Source organism: Falco biarmicus, chromosome 2 (assembly GCF_023638135.1).
Source record: "Falco biarmicus isolate bFalBia1 chromosome 2, bFalBia1.pri, whole genome shotgun sequence".
NCBI lineage: Eukaryota > Metazoa > Chordata > Aves > Falconiformes > Falconidae > Falco > Falco biarmicus.
The window spans coordinates 13,148,461-13,164,198 of NC_079289.1; the positions used below are offsets into that span (position 1 = coordinate 13,148,461).

The following is a 15,738-nucleotide window of genomic DNA, read 5'->3' on the forward strand; positions in this document are numbered from 1 at the left end:
ATCATGTTATACAACTACCGGATACCAATTTATTTATTTTTTTTTTCCAGTTCAAACCTGTTTTGTTCCCTCAGTTCCCTAGTGCTAAAAAAGTGTATGTTAAACTTGCAGTATAAACTGCTTCTGGGAATTACTCCGGTCCTGATGCCTTTGCTTAGATCGATAGCGAGGTCTGCATGGCAGCTGACCAAGGTGACAAGAAGGTAGAGGACTGTGGTGCTCCCTACTCACACAGGAGCCTCACAGACTTCAGCCCAGGCGAGCCTACAGCTTCCTTAGCTGCCGAGTGTAACACTGGTGGCATCCTAAGAGCTCAGCACGGCGGATGGTCATGCATACTCTGAGCATGGCTTTCACACTGCACCTGGGACTGTGCTCTCAGGTACACCATTGGCACAGACAGCAGATTGTGCATTCAGGTTGTCTCAGGGCACCCCTCGAAAGACAGTCGAGACTTACTCAGAGGGGTGGCTCAAAATAACTTAGCCTGGAATCAGCCTTTATCTCTGTTCTGTGAACTCATGACTTTGATGGAAAGCAAGTGGATTTTGTGGTAAAAGGAAAAAAAAGCAGGGAGGCAGGGGGATGGGGCCAGAATGTGTTTGCAGCTGCTGGCCATCAAATTTCAATTCAATCAACATGACTGAGTTCCAGCTCCTGAGAAAGAGAGCTTTTGACGACATATTGACATAGCCTGAACTACAGTGGTCCAAGTGGCAGTGCTATAATTATAAGGATTATATTTAATACTGCACTTGGAAATGAAGGTCTGAAACACTGTGACTCTCTCTCTCCCTAAAAGCTGGCCAAAATATGTCCTAGGAACCATTATGGTAATATACAAAGTTAGTAGGAAAAAAGAAACATCGGAACTCAAATCATTATGAAAGGGGATCATGTGGCTGGCAGCTCAGGTCTGCTGGGAGTTGAGCAGTAAGGAGGAAAAATGAGTGTGAAAGGAAGGGCAATTAGATTTGCAGGGAAAATGGAAAGTAGTTTTTAAAAGTACAGAATTAACTGGTTTAAGAAAATAAGTCAATTGATAATTAATACGCTACTTAACTTTTGAATTCAGTCTCTTTTTGTAGCATGTCATGGACTTCAGCCAGGCTGAGGCCAGTTTGTTGAACAAAGACCAAACCCTGCAAATACTTCTAGACTTGCTTAATTCTACACATCTTGATTTCAGTGCGATTACCCATGTGTGCACAATTAAGCATATGCATAACTGTTTCCGGGAACTGGGCCATAGAGGTAAGCAGCCCCATGTTGAAGACCAAGCCTATCTAGCCTGGAAGGATGTTGAACCAAAAGCTTTTAGAGAAGCAGAGAGAATGCATTTCTTTGGAAGACAAATATTGACTACAAACTAGCATAACGACCAGAAATAAAGAGCTTCATCCCACATTAAGCTGATGTTCCACAGTGCCACGTCCATAGTGTTTCCCACAGGCAGTTTCAGGAGGGGCCAATCAGATCAGAATTGAGACTCAAAACCTCAGTTGTTGAGATACCACAGCAGTGCGGAAAAGGGAACAAAGGAAAAAAAGGGGGGAGGGGGAGAGGGGAAGGGGAAGGGGAAGGGAGGGGAGGAGAGGGGAAAGGCGAAGAGGAGAGGAGAAAGGGGAAGGGGAAAGGAATGAGGAAAGGAATGAGGAAAGGAAAGGGAAAGAGGGAAGGGGAAGGGGAAGGGGAAGGGGAAGGGGAAGGGGAAGGGGAAAGAATTGGAGTGTCTGGAGATGGTTTCTAAAGCAACAGAACCCTAAATAAATAGTCTGATTTTCCAAAGTGAAAAACATAAACTGAACAGCCCATGAAGCATTTTCGCCAACTGTCACTAGGGTGGCATTTCTGAAATCTGGTGGAATGACTCATCCCAAAACAACAACTGTTGCCAACAAGGTCTTTCCTCCAGGTCTTGTTATTTGAATGAGAGTGCTGTAAAACCAAAATACACAGAAAAATTAGGGGCAACTCCTTGTCTTGGGGTTCAACTCTGAAGCTTCCCATGAAGCCATCCACCCTCTAAGGTGCCTCCCCAACCCATCAAACTGGAACCTAGGTGATCCTCTGGGCCAAGGAACAGATTGGCCCTGCTGGAGTGAGCCCTTTCTTCATCAAAACAAATTCTCCTTCTGCACGTAGTTACTACCTCTCACACCATGCATATGTGCAGGATGCATCCTCCTGAGCCATTCTGCCCTCCACATTAGGATTTCACATGGCAGCAAACATTACCAGGGGAAGCATGACCTTGCTGACAGGTAGCACAGTTCTCAAATGGTTTGAGACAGGCACCCTTAAATACAGTGGGAGCAGACCTGGCCCAAAGAGTACACTTGGGCAGTAATTATAAACAGTCCCATCAGCACCAATAAGCATCCTTCTTTGGCTAGTACAAAATACAACAATTTCAAAAACACTTTCTGAAGCAGTGTTGTTTTGCTGAATAATTTATGTTCCTGAGTCCTCTGAAAATGAGCAGCATACACTTCAGCGCTGCAATAGCTATTCAGTGGAGACAGTGCACATTGTGTTCAGTAAGCTCATTGCTTAAACACTGTTGCCATGACTATAGGAAAGTGATTATACTATTGTTTACAAGAGACTCTCAATCAGTCATTACCACAGTAGCCAGAGTTTTGCCTCAAGTCAAAATTTTTGGGAAGAAAAAAAAATCTCACAGGTATAATTGACTTTGTGATCAAGATAATTCAATTGAAAGACTTTGAAAACTGAATACATCGTACGGTGAGGAATGAAAATAAGTGAGAATCCCAAGTGTCTCAGGACTGTTGACTCTCTGGTTTTCTGACTGTTTCACAGGTAAATTTCATGGAGAAGAAAAGCCCTGCTAAGTAACCGTTGTAACTCGTTTTCAAGGAAAAAATAATTTATAGGGCAAGCACCAATGTAAGAGTTTAACTGTGATGAGTAACTCCGTAAAAACAAACCACTTTGTACACAATGTAAGGAAAAAAGACTTAAAAAATCAGACTTAGAAGAAACATTGGGGATTACAAAATATTCAGTGTCCTGGAATGAAATCAATACCTAGAGCACTTAGCTCTGAATCCTCTAGTGCTTATGTCCAGTACATGACCTTTTTAATCTCAATAGCATGCTGATGATCAATAGTTTCCAAAACTAAGTAACTCTGAAGCTGTCGGAAAGTCATCCTCACATTTCCTATGGACAGTAACAGGCCACAGAACACAAAGCAAAGAGATGATTAATAGAGTGCTGGACTAGGAGTCAGGAAATCTGGGCTCTGTTCCCAGCTCTGCCACTGACCTGCTGTTTGACCTTGGGCAAGACACTTGACCTTTCTGTGCTTCTGTTCCTCCTTTCATTCTTTGTCTATCTTGTCTCTTGAGGCCCTAAGGTATGCAGGGAAGGGCACGGTTCTCACTGGGTGTTTGTATAACACCTACTCTAGGGAGGTGCCTGCAGATCTCTGTAATAAAAGCCAGGGTACCACTGGGATGACTCTTGCACAATAGCATGTTTTGTTTCACAACAGACTAGCCACGATGAACCTTCTTGGGGTTTCATCTGCTACTCCAGGATCTTACAGGGTCTTTCAGCCAGCTTCAGGCTCAGGCAGCAGTAAGTGGGTTTGCAAGGTCTGCTTCCTCACTGTGTCAGAAGCACTTTCATGCCAGTTTCTAATTGGTACTAATTTCTCTGCACCTGGATTCAGCTGGGTTTGCATGCGCATCAGAATTATAACTTACACAGATAAAAACAGATACAGGAGCCATTTCTGAACAAAAGGAATTTCTTCAGGGAAATGCCAACACCTGTATGTGAACCCACAGGCGTGAGATACTTTCAAAATAAAACCAAATTAATTTATAACTTTTCAGTAAGTGCATTGGAATTTTGTGTAAGTTATTAAACTAAATTAAAAATATTTCTGAGTCTTTCTGCCACCTCGAGCCATAAACATGAACCTTCTTCCATTACTCCCAGATGGGAGGCAACACATGCAGGACAAGGTGGATTCCACCTGCTAGTGCTGGGGTGCAGCTGCAGCCTTGACAGAGAGCAGATGAGTTGCGTATGTGCTTTCAGTTCCAGTCCCACTTTACTCCTAGTTTACTGGACCACCAAGTACATGAAGTGCTTGGATACAGCTGACTTAATTGGGAGGCTAATTTGAGTACAAAATGATGCAGAATCAAGAGCAAGTAAAGCAAGAAAATACGAAGCATACATTTAAGATTATAAATGAAAAGATGGGAAATGCTTTTCTCTCCTAAAAAGAAGGGGCACTGGCACATCTTGCACTTTGTGAATCTCGGCAATGCGATGCCGTAAAAACCCAGCTCTAGGAGTCATGTGATTATGTAAAAGACTCATTTGGGTTTGTATTTTCAGTACTCATACCTGTGGGTCAATGGCTGAAAAGGTGATTTGAGTGCACCTCAAAAGCTCAAAACACCGAAGTCAACCAAGAAGAATCCATCAACTCATATACATTGCCTGCAGCTTTGCCAAAGCAAACATTCAGGTCTCCTGTCTTAGGTTCTATGAATAATGAATTTGGCTTGTAAGCCATAAAAATCACCATCAGGTCTCAATGCACTTTATAAAAGTGATAAATAGAATTTTTCATAGAGGAAACTGAGGTTTATGGAAGCAAAATAACAGGAGTAATCTGTTGAATAGATCCTAGAGTCAAAAGTAGAAACACTGAGCTTTTAGTTTATAGAACGGTCACCTAAGAATTGTTTCTTGAGAGTTGCAAGTATTTGTGTTAGGTACTGGTGTTAGCACTTCAGTACAATTACAGATTGATTACCTGCATCTAATAATACTTCAGAGGAACTTGACAAGGCATGACAAATTCACAAGTTGGCTCTCAAGTGGCTATAGGAAGTTTTTAATGGGAAATCTGGGGCATAAATAGTTTATACTTTTATCTAAAAAACAAACAAACAAACAAACAAAAAACCCCAAACAACTCAAGGAGAAAGGATCTGTCTCTTAATACTATTAAGTTGAGAAAGTGATCCAAATCTCACTTGGCACCAAGTCCTTCCTTTCTGCAGCCAAGACCACTGCCTTTTTCACTGCTCAGAGCTGTTCCAGACTGTAGCAGCATGACATGAGCAAGATCCTTTTCAGGTTTAGAGCTACTGATTCATATTTCTGGAAAACACGGCCCTATCATGAATCCGATCAGCTTCATCCTACTGTTTCTGGGACTACCATCACTGGGAAGCCATACAGGAGAACACTGATGTTCGGACAACAGAGAGAGGCCAAAAAGCAAAGATCTTTCTCCTCCTCTTCAGCGCATCCAGGTGGCTAAAGCTCTTCTACACACCATGCAGCTGATTGCATGCCCTCTAAAGTGTTGCACAGTGGTTTCTTTAATCACCTTCCTGAACTCCACAGAAATGATGGTATCAGGTCATTATCATGTAGAGTTGAGCCCTTAGCAGAGACCAGAGTCCCATGTGCTAGGCAGTGAGATGGTGGCACCTGAAGAGTTCAAGCACAGAAGGGAAACAGTGGCACAACAGGGGACGTGCAGAAGGCCACACAGACACTTGCTGACAAAGCTGACACCTCTATGCCAGTGCTTTGTTAGCTGGAGCAGCTTGCTAGCTTCCAGCTCCTCCTGCATCACACAGGAGGTGCAATATAAATCGGGCAGTGGAGATACTACCCTTCCCAAAGTTCTCATAGGGACCAGGATGGAGCTCTTCTTTTCCAGTAATAATACATGGGTGAAGTTTCAGTTTCATAATGCAACAGAATTGATAAGAAAGGCAGACTGCAATTGGCCTCTGAAGATGGTATATCTTGGTAGAAGGACTGTTGACAGCAGTTAGGCTGAAAGGCATGTTACGGCCCTTCTTAACCTGCTGACTAACCTAGTTGCTGGTGTTTTTTCAGTCACTGCAAAGTAACCAAACCCCACAAAACACCTTCTGCAGGCAGTGTTCTTTGTGAGGGGAGAAGTAACAATAGTGAGATGTCAGTTTGGCAAAGCAGCTTCTCTGACTCAGACGCACCTTTCTAAGGTTCAGATTTCCCCACAGAGCGGCTAACATTTTTGTTGGACTCACACTTCCTGGTGCAGAAGAAACAGAAGCTGTGTATCGCTCTCCTTTGTGGTAGTGCTACACACAAGGGACTCAAATTTGAGTACCACAGGGGATACAAGAGCTCTATCAGAGGACATGCCGTAACAGACCGAGAAGCTCAGAGAGAGTGTGTCAAGCCCAGGCAGACAAACTGTTCCTCTGCTCGCTACCTACTGAAACTTTGGTGGTGGAAACAGTCTGTAAAACAGTTTCAGAATGGAGAAGACTTTCATTAAATGTATTCAAAGCTTAAAAAGCTTCAAAGAAGGCAGGTGATTTGACTGGAGAGCTAGGACTGAAAAGGCTCCTACACTAACATACATTTAACAAATTCACTTGCTGAACTCTTCATTAAATACAGCTTTTATTCAGCTTCCAGGGGGTCTTCTTGATTTTGGTTCAAGAAACGTTCCCACAGCCGAGGGGAACAAAGGTTTTAAATGGTGCCTATGTCCATCCTAACCAAATGGCTCCCAGCAGGCCAGAGGGCCCGTAACATCAGATCAAAGTTTTCTACCCACAAAGGCAATATGTGACTTACTCATTTTACCTGACTTGGCTACGTAAATTCTCTTTATCCGAACACAGCTTCAATCCCATGGAAGCACAAGAAGCAGACAACAGACTCTTACCTCACAAACCAAACATTTCATTGCTTTGGCACCAAAGATTTTTACTCAAAAGATCCCACCCAGCTTATTGAATGGTTTGTGCTTTAATCCACCTGTGCTCACGGCACCATAACGTCACTTCACCCCATAGCTGGTCACTTTATACTGCTTGTTTCAGCATGCTTCTAAAAGTTACATTCATCCAGAACCAGAAAATGCAGCTTTTTCTGCAGGGGACCCTGGCAGCCAACTAGCAAACAAAGCAACAAGCTTGGGAGACAAGAGAAGTGTAAACTTGGGCCAAAGATACCAGAGCACAATCCTTCCTTTTAAAATACTTGAGGATCTCTAATGCTAGCACAGGGAAAGCCAAACCTCAGCAAGCACGGTGTGGATCATAAAAAAAAAGTTATAAGGAAACAAAGAGCTTCCATGATCATTAAAGGATCTCCACATAAAACAACTACCTAAATTGAGGTTTTACAGGCCAGACTTAGCTCTCAGCACCAGTTAGGCAACCCTGTCCTTCCACTGAGGTCTTCTGGGAACTGGGACAAACCCATTGACTCTTCCACATTTGTACTGCCATTGATGAGAATTTAGGGGAGTAGGAGGAATGAACCCATTCCCCTCTTCCCTGGCTACATTGTCATTATGGGGCTGTTCTCCCTTTTCTTTTTCACCTGCTTGCAGAATACATCTGGGGAGCAGGCCGCTTTCACAGTCACTCTTCTGAGTACAGAAAATATTAATATATTTAATTAATACTTTAAATTAATCCTTATAATAATAAATTCTGCACAACTTCGAGTTGGGTAAAAGTAGAACAAGTCACCTGTGACTGATGAAAAACATCACTTAACACACTCAGAGCCACCAGTGTGATGACCGCAATGAAAAAAACTGACCAGAGTAATAAAATAATACCCATGAAACAGAGTTCCCGGCTCGCACAGAGCAAAATGAACAGTGCTCAGCTTATGGCAGAAGAGCGAAGGAATGAATTGGCCGCCAGAGTTTTGAAACTGCAGTAGAAGAACTTTGGTATTACCAGTTCAATGCTTAAGCTGCTAAGGAATGCCCTCCAGAGCTAACTGTTTATGTATAACATAAATAATATAAACAGCTAAGTGCTGGAGGGCATATACATACATATAGATATGTATAAAAGAAAGACAGAATATTTTATGTGTTCCACTCTGCACCATGAAAAGTAACACCACCATATAAATAAACAAATGTCAGTTCTCGGGAAATGCAGGGAGGCAGAAAGTACAAAAGCTTTCCTAGCCATGTCCCGAAGAATAAATTTCTCCTTTACATGCACCCACATCCATTGGTCCAGATAAAAAATCTGCTCTCTGCTCTCCAATTAGAAAATGCTGCTGTCATAGATGCTTTCTCAAAAAACAAAGTAACACTGACAAATTAAGCCCAAACCAAACCCCGCTAAAAACTCTCTTCTGATGGTTTTAAACTGTCCACTGGGAAAAGATACTTATCAAGTAACAGTATCAACAATGTCAGATAATCACTTCAAGCTCTTTGATACGTTGAAGTGAATGTCGTTTCAAATGTTATCGAGTGTCAAATATTTACTCTTGAGTCCAACTATGTAAATGACCCATCCAAGGCCACTAAACATGGCAGGCGCACTTGTAACAAGAGCAGTGGGACCTGCAAAGCAAAGGAAACAACCCAGATATTTTCTTGAGAGGAAGCGCGGGGACAGTCTTGGTTTTGCAGACAAAGAATGTCCTGATAGCCAGAACTCCCCAGAGTTATGACTGCCTTTGCCCTTATCTGTGTGGTGTTTTTTTTTCAACTGGTGGGCCTACAGCAAGGCAGGTGGAGCTTTACAGACTCCCCATGGAGTCAGAGATGTGTCCAATCTCACAGGCTTAGTGTGAGACTCGCAGAAACACTCCTGTGTTGTGCTTCCTTGTGCCAGAGCTGTACATGCCACAGCTGAAGCTCAGAGCTGCGCCTTGTTCCAGGACCCTGCACACCTCAGATCTGCTGTCTGCTGTAAGGAAAACTTCTGTAATTAGAGGAACAGCGCGTATAAGGCTTCCACTGGATTTCCTCTTGGGAAACACCCCACAGAGGATGAATTCTACTTAGAGATGGTTCTCTTCCCCGTCCATTTAAAATGCACAGGTCAACAGGCTTAGTCTGCCTTGTCCTTCCTCTTCAAGTACCCTTGGAATAACTGGTAGAACAAATTCCTCCTCCAGCTATGGCTGTAGCAAAAGCAAGACTCCATTATTTCCTGGCCCATCCCTGCCCTCTGAATTTTCAAGAACATGAGCACAATGCTGTACTACCTGGCATATGACCCTCAGCCACTTCAATTCAAACCACTCAGACACTGTTTCCTTTTCAATATGTGCAACAATGTTCTAAGGAGCTCCTGGTAAGGGCAACATGAGCCTCCATGACAGAGATGTGACTTTGAACCGATGCCTTCCACTGTTCCTTAATTAGGCAGTCCTACCAGAGCAGCAAATGAGGAAATGTCTGTGTCAAGCACAGAGTGGGAGGATCAGCGATGTGCAGTGATACCATTACAACAATACTGCTTCATGAGCCAGCATTTCTTCAGTGTCAAAACATGGTTCAGGGCCCCAAACGTCATGCTCAATGAAGTCACGTACCTTGTCAGCAGGATTACTGAATGCCAGTGTGCAAAAACGAGGGGGACTTTGTCAGACCTCTACCTTCTCAAAGACACATATGTGTGGGGTTATCTAGGAGGTAATGCAACATGCAACATGGAGCAAGGGCTGTGCACGGCAGTCTCCAGCAAAGAGCAGGTTAATCATCATTAGTGGTATTTCAGAAACAAGGACAACCACTCTGCATTTAAAAGATGAAAATCTTTCAATATTTTCTTTGGAGTTGTTTCATTTAGCACTTTCAAACAGCTGCCTCCAGCTATTTCATAACAGTACCAACTAGTAAAAAAACCCCCAAAAACAAAACAAAGCAAAAAAAACACACAGGCCTGTTCCCTGATTTCAGAAAGTGGATTTTTCTGGGACGTACATTATTAGACGAAGGCCTTTCTTTTCTTACCCATAAGACAAGGGCAACACATTTCATTAATACACACTGGAAAAATAAGATAATGGCTTTCTTGATTGTGACAAGGAATGTGGGGAGATTTAATCTGAACACTGAGTCAGGTTGAAGCGCCTAAACTCCCCTTGGACACAATGTTATCGCATTAATGCTTACATCATCACCCTCGTGAATGATGCTGAGTAACACAGCCTCAAACGTCGATCCACGCATCACGGCGCACTCCCGGGTAAGAAGGGAGAAACAACCACAAAGGTCCCGTTTTAGCATACGTCAGGCACTAAGAAAGATAGGTTTGATGTCTGGAGCAGAGGGAGCGATCTATTTTCAGCCATTCGAATAGCAGCCACGGGCCTATCAGGACGCAGTCACTCCTCTTAATATTTCACATGTGTGCCGAGAATTAAGAGTTGGAGGGCAGCACAGTGCAGCATGTGCCTTCAAAAGCCTGGTACATGGACTGCTCGTAGTAAAGTAACAGAAGACAAGGCTTCGCCTCCTTGACATGTTCAGCACAATTTCCAGTTGAAAAAGGCCAACAAATCATTTACAAAGTGGCAATGCCTGTAAAACTCTTGTAACTCAGCTCCGCGAAACACACTCGGCGGTGATAACAAACCATTCCTGGCGAAGCTGGTGCTCGGGGCAGCAGGCGCGAGACACCGGTGCTCGGCCGCACGCTCCCGCACAGCACCGCTTCTGCGAGCACCGGCCAGTCGCTGGGGTACGCGGCCGAGCTGCACACTCGGGCTGGCGTTTCTCAGCACGGCCTGTGCCTGCCTCGTGTGTAAATACTGGCCGAGTTCGAGGCACAAGTGGAAAACCACTGCCTGAAGCCCTGACAAACGGCATAAGATGGGGCAGGGGGGTGGGGAGGGAGCGATCTTAAACATGAGCGATAGTTTAGCGCTACTTCTCAGCCCTGCCTGCCCAGGGATGCGCTGACAGCGTTTGCCACCCGTGCCCTCCTCAGGGATGCCTGTCGCCACCGCCTTGGCGGGCTGACAGCAGAGGCACACGGCACGTTGTGAAGACCACAACTTGCTTCTCAAAAAACAACAACCCACCCCAAGCAGTCCCAAACCCCTTCGAGGGAGGACTCAGCCGCCCCGCTACCGGGCCCGGCAGGCCTTGCCCACTGCTCCTCGCACCCGCGATGACATCACGTGGGGCACGAGGCACGGCGAGCGGGGCCTGGAGGCCACGGACACCCCCGCCATGACCCCCGTCGGGAGGGAACGGGCCCCGGTCTCGGCGCCGACCCCACCCTCGCGCCTCGCCACCCGAGGGGGGTGGGTGCCCTGAGGGGAGAGAGGGGTGGGGGGTGTTCTCCTCACAGCCGCGCGTGGCCGTCCCTCCCCGCCGACAGGGGGCGCTGTGACTTACCGCCAGGAGGGCCGAGGCGCGCTGCTCCCCCGCCGGCTGCTCCCCGTTGATGCCGCCGTTGCTGAGGAGGTGCTGGTGGTAGTCCGGGGGCGCGGCGGCAGCGGCGGCGGCGGCGGGGGCGGCCGAGCTGGCGGCGGCGGCCGCCTTTGGGTGCTTGCCGGCCTTGCGGGCGCCCTGCCCCTGCTGCACGAGGTGGAGGAGCTGCAAGGTGCTCTCCCGCTCGCGGTCGGAGCTCTCGGCGCGGCCCCGCTCGTAGCGCCCCTCGCAGCTGAGGTGGTGCTGGCGGCAGACGGCGATGCGGGCCCGCAGCCGCTCGACGATGGCGCTGTGCACCCGGGGCGCCGCCGGGCCCCCCCCCAGCAGCCCGGCCCCCAGCCCCGCGGCTTGGGGGGGAGCCGTGTCGCCCATCGCTGGCTGCCGGTCCTGGCCCTCCGGATGGGTCGGTCCTCACTGCCGCATGGAGGGGGGGGGGGAGGCGGGGGCAGTGGCGGGAGCCCGAGCCCGGGGGCTGGCGGCGGGGCGGAGGGCGGTCAGCCCCGCGCCCCCAGCCCACCCCCACCCGGCCCCCGGGCGGTGACGGCTCCGCGGGGGGCGGGGGGGTTGACAGATCGGGGGTGGGACGGGGATGGGGGGCGTCCGGCCGCCGCTAGGGTTGTGCCAGCATGGGCCGGGCGGGAGGGGAGGGGGTCGGGGCAGGGCAGCCCCCGCCGAGGGGCTCCGTGGGGCGGAAAGGGCGCCCGGGGAGGGGGGCCGGAGGGGGGGGGGGTCCGCCGGGGGAGGAGGGCGGAAAAAAAAAAAGGAAAAACAACTAAAGCGAGCCGCTGCCTCCAAAATGAATCCCTGGACGAAGGAGATCTCCCTCGGGAATGAGTGAGACTTGGCAGGTTTATTGATTTTATTTTATTTCGGGGGAGCCGGGGGGTTATTCCTTGAAGTGGAAATTTAAGGCATTGCCCGTGCTCGGCGGCACGGAGAAAGCCCCCGGCGGGCCGAAAATCTCGTAGATTTTGGGGAGGGGGTGTTGTTGGTTGGTGGGTTGGTTGGTGGTTTTGGTTTTTTTTCCCCTAAAGTCTTTAGTAAATGTGCAAATAAAGAGCCGGGGAAGGAGGAGGAGGAGGCGGCTCGGGTTAGTTTAGTCTTTGTGCTTTCTCGTTTCTCTCGCCCGCTCTTTGCTGGCCACTCTTCGGTTTATTACTGTGTCCAACTGTCTGCAGCTAAATTGTAGTTCCTCTAAAAATAAGAGACGGATCCCCCGGTCCGGAACAATGTCAGTCAGTGGACTTGGAGACCACGCTTCGCCTTCAGTTAATCCAGTCACTGGATAAAATCCGTACTGCTTTCACTGCTTATTTCCCCCCTTAGTAATAAAGCAGCAAGCTACGAACCCAGGCAACGAACTCCTCTCGCATACTTTCCCTTATACTCCCAGATATCGAATAGTTTCAAGTACAGTTTCAAGAAAAGCACGGGGTGGGGGGTGGGGGGGGGAGGTGGGGGGAAGAGAGAAAAAAAAAAATAAGGCAGCCCCTCTTCAGACAGTAATTACAAACGGAGAGTTGCACTTACAAACTTCCAGCATTTTGCACCCAGAACAGTCCAGCCACTTTTCCTTTGTGTGTTTGTATATTCCATCCCCGACTCGCCGGGGTGGGTGGTTGCCGGTGGTATCGGCGCTGCCTCTGCCGGACGCCGCCGCCGGCCGCCCGAGCCGCCCGCTGCCCTGCGCGCCGTGCGGCGGGGTCCGCGGTGCGGGGCGCTGCGGGGGCGGGAGGCGGGTGTCACCGATAGCGCGGCCGGGGACGCTGCGCCGGGGAGGCCGGGGCGAGGCGCGGAGCCTCCCAGCGGCCGCGGAGGGGAGTCGGGCCGCCGCCGCCGCTCCCCGGGAGGTATTTGCATGGGAGGAAGCCAAGGAAATCCCCTTTCCCTTCTCGCTCGGTACCTGGGTGCCGGGCCGGGGCGCGGGCGGGCGCTGCGCCGCCGGAGCAGCCGCCGAGGAGCGCAGCCTCCTGCTCTCCCTCCTCCCCCGGCGGCGAGACCTTCAGGCGAGTACGAGGGAGTTCTCAGATAAATCACGGCGCTGCACTCCTCTAACCAGCTGCATTTCTCTGGAACGGACGGTAGAAAAACAAGCCGTGCCTTCTAGGGCGCTCTCACGCACGGGGCGAGCGCACGACACGAGGTCAGCCTTGGGCTGTGGGAGCTCCGCGCTCCGACATGAGCGTCTTGGGTGTTCGGGGCAAGTCACGTTGCGCCCTCGCTTCGGTTCCTCCCCGGGGAAGCCACAGCCTTCGTGCTCCTCGTGCCCGACTCCTCTTACTCAGAGCAGGGGTGGCCGACAGCGAGATCTGGCCCCTGGTGCTGGCCTTGCTGCAACTGGCAGCCGTCAGGTTCTGCGTGTTGCTGTAGGTGAGCTGTGAAGGAGGATGCAGAAATAGCTGGGAGCTGGTCGGCTTTATTAAAGCAATACGCTGTTGTGCTACCGTGGCTGTAGTATCTGAATTCCCAAATACCCCTTTGAGGATAAAATGGGCCCCCTAGCACGCAGAGACACATCCCTGACGGAAAACCTTTAAGGGCTTTTGGGACTGTACAGCCCCTAATACAAGGGTGCATCATCTCATTTAGTTCTGCAGTGGGTCCAGTCAGAAACATACACAAATTTCATCACAGCATATGGGGAGCATTAAGCTGAGGATGAGGACCAGCTAAGAGTAACCCTCTCAGGTGGTTTTATACCCTTCCAAGGTCATGCACGTAAATACTTTGAATGCCAATGATGAAATGACACATTCCTGGAAATTCCCCCAAAACACATAAAAGGTATGCGGCATTGGATATATAGGGAATATGAAAGCCCCTGCTTCCATGACCCCCATCTCCCTCAAGGTGCAACAAACATCTGTGTGGGTTTCCAGGATGTGGCTGTGTGAGCACCACACAGAGTCTCCAGCACATTCAGGCCCACGTTTGCCCCAGCAAACACTTCGATTCTTTGCTGAGGGACAAAGTCTGAGGAGACTGGGTTTGTGGATGTGCTACCTTCAGAGGAAGGCACTACTGCTAACAGGAAAAAGTTGGGGTTTTTTTGTTTAACCCTGAACAACTGAGGAAGAGTGGGTTATTATTTGATACATAACAGTAGCATGCATCTATTGAGAACAATGGACTGGCACAGTTAGAAAATAAAATGAAATTTTAATGTTTGTAAAATAATAGACAACGTTACCTTTGCTTCAGGCCTTGCTAGGGCTTTTATTTGTTCTTCCTAGCTGAAGTGTCACTGCTGTGTTTAAGAGGGCCAGTCACAGAACACACATGTAACAGTAACACATGAATCTCATGGAGAATAAGCAAAGGGTGTTTTAGACGAAGGCTTGGCTGGAGTTTTCCAAGTTGCTGTGGGAATACAAGATCGGTGGTACTGCTCCAGAAGATAGCTGAAGGAGTTCTCTCTCTCACACACAAGATTTTGTAGAACTCAGAGAATGATCTTTCAAAATTTTTGAATTTTAACTTCATACGTTTAAGATTTGCTTATTGCCAAGCAGCATCTCATTTGTTTTGTCGCTTAATATATCCCTTTCAGAGCGACAGACAGCCGGTTGCAGGGCTGCGCTGCAAGTCCCGGTTGCTCAATACACAGCAAATGCTGCCCCCGATGTTTCAGAGAAGGAAATACCCTGAATCTATCCCTCTGCTTTTCAAGCTTTGTCCAGAAGGCCCCGGCGAATGTTAGCTGCCCCTGGATACCACTATCATTTTTGGATTGGCTAGCTGTCAGTTTGCCCAAAAGCAAACTGTTCTTAACGTTACTGTAACATCCCTTGCAATTCATGTCATAGGCATTCCAATAAACACACACAATGAGACATTAACATAACAGGTCTTGAATAATTAATTACTTTTTCCTTCTGTCAACATTAATTTGTGACCTTTTTATGTGATACTGTAATCTGTCATGCTTGAGCATTTTTTCTGTGTGAACTCACTACTGCTGTTGAAGCTCTGTGTTCCCTAAGTCAGCAGCCCCTTCCAGATCAGCAAAGCACTTACTTGTGTTGGGTTCACAGCCAGGAATTCTCACCATGGAAGTCCCATTGTGCTAGTAACTTTCCAAAAATGGAACAAAAAGACTGTGCTGAACCTATGTCACTTAAAAACTAGAGTACATGCTTAAATCTAGGCACATACCTCGTCCATCTGTGTTTAGCAATCACTTACCAAATTACTTCAAAGTTATATTAACTCCACCCAAACGGCATGCACTTAATATCAACCCTGCTAAGCAATTAGCAAGCTGCAGCTCTGAACTTTCCGCCATTTCCATTATCTGCTTTTCAGCGAGGGTTCTTGGCCATTTAGAACAACTACAGTTACACACACACTTATTTCCTGGGGTATTCCCAGCTAGGCAGGCTCACGTACCATGCTGCTCACCTGGTAGATTGTTTTAACTTTGGAGCAGAGCCTGACTGCACCCGAGTCAGTTTTCTTGTCCTTAAATTTTGGGCACAAGGTGCATGCAGTTACTTTCTGTTTAAACTGTAAAATAAGCC

General features: G+C 47.9%; 1 protein-coding gene across 1 annotated transcript in view; it reads right to left on the bottom strand.

Moving 5' to 3' along the window:
• MAML2 (mastermind like transcriptional coactivator 2) overlaps positions 1-11,837 on the bottom strand; it is a 215,326-nt gene extending 203,489 nt beyond the window's left edge. Inside the window, exon 1 of the mRNA XM_056328969.1 lies at positions 11,183-11,837. Within this exon, the coding sequence (XP_056184944.1) occupies positions 11,183-11,590 (408 nt within the window). The 5' untranslated portion in view covers positions 11,591-11,837. The remainder of the gene's footprint in view (positions 1-11,182) is intronic.
• Positions 11,838-15,738: the final 3,901 nt, after the last annotated feature.